At 35.2% G+C, this 11,137-nt stretch overlaps 2 protein-coding genes across 3 annotated transcripts; one reads left to right on the top strand and one right to left on the bottom strand.

The window, feature by feature from the left end:
• On the top strand, window positions 351–3,582 carry LOC107629244 (ATPase ASNA1 homolog 2). 2 transcript variants are annotated; one of them, XM_016331990.2, is made up of 11 exons: window positions 351–618; window positions 972–1,171; window positions 1,272–1,334; window positions 1,441–1,554; window positions 1,981–2,055; window positions 2,176–2,244; window positions 2,331–2,396; window positions 2,508–2,570; window positions 2,648–2,746; window positions 2,877–3,008; window positions 3,208–3,582. In XM_016331990.2, the coding sequence occupies exons 1-11, from the start codon at window positions 480–482 to the stop codon at window positions 3,343–3,345; spliced, it is 1,158 nt and encodes a 385-aa protein (XP_016187476.1). In that variant the 5' UTR covers window positions 351–479; the 3' UTR covers window positions 3,346–3,582. The 2 variants fall into 2 exon arrangements, with proteins under 2 accessions (XP_016187476.1, XP_016187475.1); XM_016331989.2 differs by having other exon boundaries at window positions 365–618; window positions 960–1,171.
• On the bottom strand, window positions 3,722–10,393 carry LOC107632372 (ABC transporter G family member 28). The gene is made up of 14 exons (XM_016336060.2): window positions 9,715–10,393; window positions 9,542–9,618; window positions 9,033–9,293; window positions 8,502–8,565; window positions 8,260–8,406; window positions 8,059–8,093; window positions 7,729–7,802; window positions 6,759–7,603; window positions 6,035–6,331; window positions 5,404–5,892; window positions 5,170–5,318; window positions 4,798–5,087; window positions 4,442–4,581; window positions 3,722–4,139 (listed from the first exon to the last, which is right to left on the bottom strand). Exons 1-14 carry the CDS (start codon window positions 9,975–9,977, stop codon window positions 3,983–3,985), a joined length of 3,288 nt encoding a protein of 1,095 aa, XP_016191546.1. The 5' UTR covers window positions 9,978–10,393; the 3' UTR covers window positions 3,722–3,982.

Genomic DNA, 11,137 nt, shown 5'->3' with positions numbered 1-11,137 from the left:
AAATTTTAATGTAATAAAAATTTTTGTAGGACAAATTTTTGATTCGAAATTTCTTAGTAATCTATTGGTAAATCCTCTAAAATAAAAAGGAAAAAAAATTGTATGTTTGGGTTCTTAACTTCTTATTTAACTTTAACAAAATATAGAAACAGAATTGAATTAAATTATGAAAAGAGTTTTAAGGATATCAAGAACATCAATATTCTAGTTATTTTAACCGTTAATCTAAATTATAAAAAAAATATATAATATATATTAATTAAAATTAACGGTTAAAATAATCGAAACATTTTTCCTAAGTTATGTTCCTGAATTTCTAAGTTCCAAGCTTGCACATATTTTTGACAAAGCTAAATATTTTTTTTCCCTTTTTCAGATAAAAGAAAAAAATAAAACATAAAATAAAACATATTTTGAAAAATTAAGACACTGCTTTTGTTATAGCTCAGCTGCTTCTGCAAAGTGCAAAATCTCGAACAATGGCGGCGCTGGTTGGGCACATTCTGAAGACACAAAAGCACTCTTCATTCATTCGCAGTGTTACCAGAAGAACCATTGACACTAGCTTCTTCTCTTCATTGCATGAACCAACGTTCAAAATCACTCCTTTGTCTCAAGGTATTTTTCATTCTCTATCACCTTTCACAATGGATCATATGAAGTCTATGATCTTTCAGTGTTTACGCGCCTGTTATGCTCTGTTTCTTTGTGGGGTTTCGGAAAAGATCGTAACTTTGGTAAAAATTAATAGCATTTGCTAGAGCAAGAGCATGCTTCACTTTGCAGAGGTGTTACACAGTCTAGATAGTTAAACAAAAATCAAATACATATTAGGATTTTACAACATATTGCACTTGCATGATGGATGATAAATGTGGGATAATACGCTCGGTTATTATTACAATTATTGTTATTTTGATCAGTGGCTAAGATTGTGCAAATATATTTTAATAATGTAGTGAGGTTGCTAGGATCTTGCACAGAAGGTGTTTGTGGATTTGACGAGATGGTGACGGGGAAGGAGAGGAAGTATTACATGCTTGGTGGGAAAGGGGGTGTGGGAAAAACAAGCTGTGCTGCCTCCCTTGCAGTGAGATTTGCAAATCATGGGCACCCCACTATGGTGGTTTCAACTGACCCTGCTCACTCCTTAAGCGACTCTTTTGCTCAGGTACCTAACGAGACCAAGAAAAATCTCTTCAGTGTTTAGTTTAGTAGTTCTTCAATATGGATAAAACTTCAGCAGAAGTGTAATGCTACAATCTCGTTAGGATTTGAGAGGTGGTAGGCTTGTTCCGGTTGAAGGAGTGGAGTCACCATTATATGCACTCGAGGTACTCATTTTGATTGAAACAGAATTGAATATTAAACTAATAGTGCTCATATGTTTCTATTTGTGAAACCGTTTCTCGCGTTCTATTGAATCTTTGTTTGGGGCAGATAAACCCTGAGAAATCTATGGAAGAGTTCCGAGCAGCTAGTCAAAAACTGGGTGATGGCACGGGTGTAAAGTCTTTAATGCAAAGCATGGGACTTGGAATGATTGCTGACCAGGTAGTTTCTGCTTTTAATTATGAGTGTTTCTTAATCTAGTGTTAAGTTCTAATCATTTTTAGGGGCTAATAGTTTGCTGTATATTTACACCCTTATGATAATCACATGAATAAGTACTACATACTTAGCATAGAATATTCTTCATTACTATCAAAGTAAAACTCATATTTTGCTACTATTGACTGTCGCGAAAGGAGCAAATCAGAAATTGCTAAAACATCTTTGAACATTCTGAAAATTGAGAAATTCTCTTAGAGTTTGGTAATCTGAATCGCATTGTTTGTCTTGTGATGCAAGTTAGCAAACCATAATACTTTTATATCCATTTTAGTCCATGTTTCTTTCTTGTCCGCATTAGGATATCAGTGACTCAATGTCGAATGTTGGCATAACATTCCTTTGTCTTCTTTAATGGAATTGCCAAAGTTAGGGGATTTGAAGCTGGAAGAGCTCCTGAGCACTCCTCCACCTGGAACAGATGAAATTGTTGCAATTTCTAAGGTAGGCTAGTTTCCTCTCTCCCCCCCCCCCCCCCCTCCCTCTCTCCTTCTTCCTTCTAAAACCAAGCACTGAGGATCGTGTGCTCAGATGATTTTTCTTGATTTTGTTGCTTTGTTCCAGGTGATGCAATTTCTTGAGTCACAAGAGTATAATATGTTCAGTCGAATAGTTTTTGATACAGCACCAACAGTATGTAACAGTTCTTAGTTCACTTATTATGTATTTGGATTTATTCAGATAAAATGAAGATTTATGTCTCATAAATTCCTCAATAGGGTCATACACTTCGGCTACTGTCACTGCCCGACTTCATGGATGGATCTGTAGGCAAACTAATGAAGGTATATGATTCATGTGTGCATTAAACTCAACAAATATACACCAAGAACTAGCTGAACTAGTCATCTTCATCTATGTTAGAATTCACTAACAAAAGCAATTACCTTATCCAGTTGAAGAAAAAAATGGGTTCAGCCTTCAAATCTTTGCTTGGGAAAGAACCTCAAAATGATGGTGTAAGTTATTAAATTGTTATTGTAAAGGCTTTTTCCCCACTGTTGAAATTTTAAGTATTCCATATTTGAGCTTGCAGCCGGACAAGCTTGAAAAACTTAAGGAAAGAGTAGAAAAAATACGGGATCTCTTCCAAGATTCAGACACTACTGAATTCATAATAGTCACGATTCCTACGGTAATCCTAAGTTTCTATTCTACATGGCTTATTGATTTTGATATTGAAATAAGCAAAAATATTTGCCTCTTGGCATTATTTTTTGAAATAACCAATTACATTTTGATCATTTGACTATGAACTCTTCAAGGTTATGGCAATCAGTGAATCCTCAAGGTTACATGCATCCTTGAAGAAGGAAAAAATTTCTGTTAAAAGGCTTATTGTTAATCAGGTTTTGCCTCCTACGTCAGACTGCAAGTTTTGTTCAATGAGAAGAAAGGTATTTATGAATGTGTATTATGTTCTTTTCATACTTTATTATTCTTGAATTTTTTTTTTCGGTCATTTGCTGAGATTAATCTTTTGGGAGACAATTAGGATTTTTGCTAGTAACTCTTGCATTGAGTTGGGAATTAATAATCTCTGTCTTTTTCTACATTCTTCTATCCTTTCTGATCACCAGCTCTAACAATTTGCAGGATCAAATGCGTGCAATTGAAATGATCCACAATGATTCAGAACTTGGTGGTTTGAGGTTATGCCAGGCACCCTTAGTGGATATGGAGATAAGGGGTGTCCCGGCTCTCAAATACATGGGGGATAAGCTTTGGAGGTAAAAACTTACATGATCGAAAATAGATACGAGTCGAGGACCTTAAGAATGTCTTTAGCAACTTCTCTAGGAATGATTTTCGCTTTATTTAAAGAATCTAATATGTTCTTTCGAATGCTCAATCTTTGTATAACTTTGTTTTGGCTTCTTTAACTACGTGCCGATGTAATGTTTACAGAACTAGCAATTCATGCGAGCATTTATTGAAGGAATTGAAAGAATACATAAATCTACAAATTGGTTTATAGTGTCATACATACATATCATACAACTTGGCTTATCTGCTGCTCTCATCACCTCCACACCAATTGATGGAGGCATCAAAATGATTATGCTAAACTTAAATTTGATGTTTAGTCTAATGCAGAACTTGCTGTTGAAATATTCTTGGAACTAATATTTTAGTTGAAAGTTAGAAGGGTAATATCTCTCTCTAATGCTACACTATCCACAGCTAACAACTCATATCATACTTTTTTCTCTGATCATCATCTGTTCCTATGAGGATACAACTCATGCCACATTGCTTTACAAAGTTGTTGAGCACAGGTCATGAGTTGTAGCACTAGCTAGCCAGTGTTGTTTGAATTTGCCATGTTTACTCTGTACAACAAGAATTCAGAGGGATTGAAGAGATGAACCTACTTCTTCTGGAATGTTATCATACAAAAGAATGCCAGCACACGACTAATTACTCCAGTTGCTACAAGAAGGCCTAAACATTGATACCAACGGTTGAGATCATAGCCACTCTTATAGAGTGCACCACATCGACTTATTAACCAAACTCCAGCATATCTGCATAGCAGAGAAATCCACTTAAGAAATCAACATAAAAACTCTCTATAGATGAAAAAAGGGTCTTAAGTACTTACTATACATAGCAAGAAAAGACATTCTTAATCATTAAATACTTAGATTCTTAATAATTGCATTAAAAATTTGTGTAACTATTAATGTTTCTTTTTGTCTGTCATTGTCACTTTTTAGTACATTATTAGATCAATGTATCTGAGTACGAAAATTCAAAAATAGAGAAAAAAAAAAAAGGTAAGGACAAAAGGAATGGAGTAAGATATTTGAATAAAGTCCAAGTATACCTTTTGGCATTTGATATAACAAATGCTTCAAGAGCCCACCTTGCGTAGCATATGTCTGCCACAAAGCGGATGAATCCATTATTCTCAGAATTTTCATAGGTTGCGATGAGTGTCAAAACTACTGGAAGCAATGCAGACCACTGCATGATACACAGATTTTCTTGTCAACATGATAGCAAGACATTAGGAAAAACTTTTAGTGTACTTATATTGTTTCCTATAGTAAGTCAATATATACCCTTTCACTATTGGATGCGAATCCATTCTACGTGGATCCTGCATTTGGTCCAATAGTGAAAGGGTACATGTCAGTTAGGCGTACGAAGCCAGAAGAGTAAAAAGATCGTAATGCTAACCAGCTGGGCTGGACCAGGTTCAAGGAAGATTGCTAACACATAAGCTATGCCAGTAACACAGTACACCAAACATAGCAGAACAGCATAGTTGGCTTGAAAAGAAGATCTTGGATTGTTGAAGAAATAGAACATGGAGAGATACATCAGAGGTTTGATGAGTGTACTGAAATGATCAACTGTGTCCTTTGAAAGAAAATATGCAAGGCTGCTCATGCCAGAAGCACTCTCCCTCCAATAGTGCAACTTATCCAAGGAGAAGGATCTCAAAGCCGCGATCTTCGAAAGGAGTGCTGAAAGCAAAATATTATCAGATGACAAAGAAGCATTTTGGTTTGCATAACAGGTAAGGAGATTTATTTTGATGACACTCACATACTGCTATTACTGTGTATGTATAACCAGTTGCTCCAAATGATTCATCACTCATTTTGGCTAGTGTTCCTAGGCAAAGTCCTGCTAGAAGCAAGATCATAAAGTCCACGGCAAGTGATCTAGCTTCTCGTAGCCGCTGCTTACCAACTCTGCAGGAAATAATAACAGATCAAATTCAGGTTCAATGGATGTATATTATTTCACTGAAATGTTGTTGTTCTTTTGTTAACTTACCTCCCAAGAAAGTACTTGTATTGGGTGAATGATCCAGGTGTCTTCCTATTGGACAAATCGTGTGAAGTCAAGAATTTATAACTGAAATTGTCCCTCTTCATCTCAACACTGGCCTTCACATCCTGCCAAAGTTCTCCAGCAAAAGATGGACCAGCATTGTTATCTGGAGTGGAAGCTGCTACACTTGGTGAACCAGTATTGTTAGTAGACATTCCTTCAATGAGTTCAAGCATATCCATCGGCACAGGGTAGCCATTATGAAGCATCCATCTAACAGGTAGTTGTTTCTGGCTCACTCCTGACCCTGCTGGTATCTTTATGATTCCTTCTAAAATGTCAATGTAGTAATCCGGAGGGTTGACGCGGTCAGGGACAACAATTCCCAAGCCGGAAAAGTACTCTTCCACCTTGTTCACTGGTCCATGATACACTGTAAGTCCTCCTTTAGCTAGCAATATAAAGTCATCAAACATCCTGAACAATGTGTAACTGCAGATCACCAAAAGAAAACCATAAAAAAATGAGAGTATGCAACTGTTAGAACTAATTGATTTGATTATGCAGCTCGTGAACTCATAATGTTAAACTATGTTCGAATAACACTACTATTTGGCAAAGTTCTTGAGATTACCTAGGTTGGTGAAGGACCATACATATGTTAACTCCTTCAAGGGCTTCACGTCTAAGAGCTCTAAGAAGTAACTGAGATGATGAACTGTCCAAACCAGAAGTGGGTTCATCTAAAATTAGAAGTGAAGGTTCCATCACCATTTCGAGTCCAACATTTACTCTTTTCCTCTGTCCTCCGGAGATTCCTCTCTTCTCCACCGTACCAACCATAGAGTCCCTAATTGCCTGCAAACCCAGAGCCTCGATGACTCTTTCAACCACTAAGACTTTCTCCTCTTTTGGTAGATCAGCCGCGAGCCTACATTGACATTAAAATGTAGTTGGTGGAAAAAAAAGGGAGAGAGGATGCTTCATGAGCAAGAAATGCATTCAACAAGGACCATTCAATGTAGACCTAATCTGAATGGCATGTGAATAAGAACAGCTAAACAGCTGTTTCTTCATAAATTCTCGAGTTAACTCATAAATTCTTGCAGGTTCTTACAAGTTTACGTCCACAAATTGAGTATGCAGGATTTAGTATTCATGGAATGCCTTTTTCTTTCCTTTTTTTCCTGATTTGTCTTCAACTTTTGACTATAAGCTGTTTTGAAGAAACATCTTTAAATGCAAAAATTAATGGTAGAACTCATCACAAACTATTTTGTAATGGAATGCAATGATGAGTGGACTGATCATAATCCAATAATTTATCAAAGATTAAAAGTGATTGATATATGATATACCTGCATCTGGCACTGAACCACAGATTTTCCTCCACTGTCAAATTTCCATGAACAATATCATCTTGTGGCACAAATCCAATGATTTTCTTGTACGACCGAATTGGCGATTCCTGGCCATTTACAAGAACTTGACCAGTTGTGGTGCATCCAGCCGCTTTCCCGGTCAAAGCAGAAAGAAATGTTGTCTTGCCGGCCCCAGATGGTCCCATAACTGCTGAAACCCGGCCGGGAAACAATTTACCTGTCACACTTCTTAATAGGTGTTTGTTTTTTCCTTTCAAAGTGAGTGTTAAATCTTTAAATGCAACCTCAATGGTAGGCCTTTTCCTTATCTCAATCTCATTAGCCATTGAGATAACTCCAGAGAAGGTCATGTTCTTCATTTGTTCCTGTAAGGCCTTCTCTTTCTCAATCTGATTATATGCATACTTGAACACTTGACTCTGAGTATGCAATTGCTTACCCTTTGGTGCTTGCTTCTTAACATTCTTATCCCCTATCTGAATATTAAAACCTTCTTGGCTATCAGGATCTTCCTCAATGTCACTTATTATCTTGCTGAGGTTGCTCTTGTCCTTTTTCTTTGCTTTTGCAGGGGCAGAAGGTGGTAAGGTTCCGGATCCCTTGTTAGTCTTTTGGCGTGAAAATGTTCGCGACAAACTCGATTGCAGACCTACTGCGTGCTTCTTGGCTATGTCTTTTGCTGATTTCCATTTTTCTCGCGCTTGTGTTTCTCTCACGTGTGCTGCAGCCCTTTCTCTTGATTTTGCTTGTCTTCTTTCTCGAGTTGCAAGAACTTGATCAGAACAGTTATATATGATAATGAGCATGAAACACACTCCAGCCTACATTCACAATTTGAACAAGGTAAAATTCTACAACACTTTCCATAGACTCTAAATTCATTTGATGTCACATAAAGCATGCAACCAAAAGAATTCATATGATTATATGTGTAAAGTTTACTTACAAAGACCAGGACACCATATGCAGTAATATTCTGGTTTTCTGATTTAGGTTCACATGTTGCCAAAGTGAAACATCCTGGGGAAGATACAAAATCAAGAAAAAAAAGTTATATATAAAAAGAAATGGTCAGTGGAATGTTCATACACACTCAGAAAATGATAGTATCTTCAACACAATAATTAGGCATGTTGCATGCATTTACCCAACATTTTATGACACACCTAATGCTACTTGAGAAAATAATGAGAATGGAACATAGAAGAACATGACTAAATATGATAACTTTTAACTCAAACGAAAGGAGATCAGATAAAAGGCAGGGAAATCATACTCTCTTGAGCAGTAGAACCTGTTCTGCAGTAATACCTGCAATTAGTACATGAAAGAATTCTCATTTTCACAACAATGTAAGAACACATATCAAAGAGAAACTATACATACACGGTTATAGAAACAGAAAACAATAACAGAAACCAAACAAATGGTGTAGAAAGAAAGAAGTAGAAGTTGAGTGATAATAATGAAAATATACCCCTTATTGCAATCATTTTTTATGATATTAGATGGACAGAATGCTCCTGGAGCACAGAAAACCTCTGCACTGCTTCTAATATCAGCCCAAATATCTGCTCCCCCACAAGAATGGGTTAACTTTCCAGGAGGTATCTGATAACGATATCTGCATTATTGATTCTGCTGATAAATATTAAAGTATGCCAAAAAAAAAGGAGAAAGAAGAAGCAGTGAAAGTGTAACTAAAAGGGAAGCACTTACGGTTGACATACTCCACTTGTTGCATTGAGAGTTCCACGTGGACAATAAGCTCCCAATGGACAAGCTTTAAAACAAAAAATATATTAAAAAAATGAAAACAAAAATTAAAATAATAGAGAATAACATTGTCATAAAATTACTTTTTCCAAAAATTTAAGCTGATAAGAGATAGAACATGAATAATTATAGCTCTAATATATATCTCTTTAAGCAAAAATCTCTTTTGGGCAAAGCTTTTTTCTCTTTTTTATTTGTCTTAAACTAAATTCTTTTGAGATCTAATAAAGATCGAACTATAAACCTTTCGATTATAGAAATTCTGATACTATATTATGAAATCATTTCTTCCAAAAAGTTAAGACGATAAGAAGAAGAAAAATATGAATCATTATATCTTTAACAAACATTAAATTTTATTGCTAGTTCTTAATGTTAATCAATATTTAATATTGAGAATGGTTTTAAACAGACAGATACGTATTATGTTGAGCAGTTTAGTCAATTTAACGATTTTCAACTCGAGAGACTTACGTATCATGCAAGTAAGACCAGGAGGGCAAAAGAAACCTTCACAACAAGGTTGGCAATCTGAATTTCTAACAGGTATGTCTTTCTGGGTGCTGTTAAGCTCTACTTTCTCATTAGCCTTACATGCCCATCCAGGCTCACACCCATTTAGCCACGTGCTCGTATTGCAGTTCACATTCGGATTCACAAACCTTTTGTTGCTTTTAACCAGCGATGAATACATTTCAAGCTCTGAACCTATGCACATGCGCTGTGTAATATCTCCTGATGAATGGTAACAACAACATAACACACCATGCAAATCTATATATATAGAATCAAATCCAAAAAGAAAGTAATACTTGAAACGAATCTATAAGATTAGATTCAACAATGCTACGTGTACAGCAAAATCAGCCTCCAAAGTCAGCTACCAGTAAAATATATATATTGGAATACGAATACACAAATATAATTGTCGCTGATTTTAATAATTAATTTTGGTGTAGAAAATAGGTTATATTCTCACATACCTTGTAAATTTTTGGCACAGTTGGTGAGAAAAGAGAGATCACTGGAGAAATTGAAGGCACCATCCCAATCTCGGTCCCTGAATTAATTAAGGTAGTTATTGTGTTAGATTATTTGAATGATCAATCAAAACAACAACACATACAGAAATGAATGAAGGAATGAGAATACAGACGCATCCACAATGCAAAATCCCAAGTGTTTCCTGATTGAATCCTTGAAGACGTTGGTGTAACTACCCATGCTTTTGTACATTTCCTGTGCAAATAACTGAACTGCAGCTTCATTGGGGAGGCCGGTGCCGCCGCCGGCCGCGGCGCCACCGCCGGGGGCTGTTTGAGAAGACGCTGGCCCCACAATGCAGGTCAATACAACAACAATTGTAACAAAGTTAACCTTCCCTAATATCTCTACGTATCCCTCTATCTTGTTCATCATAATTCTAATTAATCACAAAAAAAAAAAATAAAAAATAAAAAAGTATCTATTTAATATTTGTTAGTATTGCTATTATTATTTACAGTGTTGTTGTTTCTGATGAGATCACAACAAAAGGGTGAAGAAACTCGTAGGAATTACTATTGCAGAAGGGTAGATACATTGTGAAAGTGTGTTGAGGAACAATGGAGGGAGAGAGAGAGAGAGGTATTCGCATTTTCCAATGAAGAAATAATTAATGGCGGCGAGTGTGTGGTGGGGGAGCAGCATGCATTTGCTTTCTTTCTTGTGCCTTTAAAATGGAACGTAGAAATTGGCCATGAAATAATAATGGTTGAATAATGATGAAAACAACAAACATGCATGCATGCATGCATGCATCAATGCTTATTCTTGCATTGTAAATAGGCTTGTCTTCCAATCACGACACGTGTCAAACATTTAGTACCATGCTCTCAAAATCATATGCCTCCAACCTCGCATAGCTTATATTTTTTTTCCAATAATTTCATTTTCAACATTATATACTAAGGATTATTTAATACTTGTAATATATTCACAATGTAAAATTTAATCAGATTTTCTATATATTTACCTGCTTAGGAATAATAAATTATAAATCATTGTGTTTCACCATGATGAAAATCTAAAAACAAATATTTAGATGTTAATTATGCGAGTGTCAATCCTTCCATTTTATTAAGATTACAAAATGTTCTTGTAAATTATGATAATATCGATATATAGACAGTGATTTCAAATCTAAAATTTAAGCGGTCACCAAAAAAAAAATCTAAAATTTAAGCATATTTTTTCACAACTTCATATAAGGTAGAGTTTTTTTTTTTCTTTTTTCTTTTTTGAGGTGATAGTGTTAAAGCTTGTAACACATTTTATACGTCCAAGTTTTTTTTGTTAACTAAGTTTAAAGTTTAATATAACAAAAATTAATTATGATTATTATTTTTTAAGTTTTATTGTTTAATTTGATTGGACTTAGTTTATAAAAAGACTTAGATGTACAGTATTATTTTATCGAAAATGTTTGGTAATTAAAGAAAATTAGCTAAAAACAGCAATAACTTGCTTTATTTAGTATTCATTAATTGTTGCGATAATTAATAAATGCTAAATAAAGTAAGTTTTGGCTTTTTTTATAA

This window comes from Arachis ipaensis, chromosome B03 (assembly GCF_000816755.2).
Source record: "Arachis ipaensis cultivar K30076 chromosome B03, Araip1.1, whole genome shotgun sequence".
NCBI classification, from domain to species: domain Eukaryota; kingdom Viridiplantae; phylum Streptophyta; class Magnoliopsida; order Fabales; family Fabaceae; genus Arachis; species Arachis ipaensis.
This window is presented reverse-complemented; position numbering and strand designations above follow the sequence as displayed.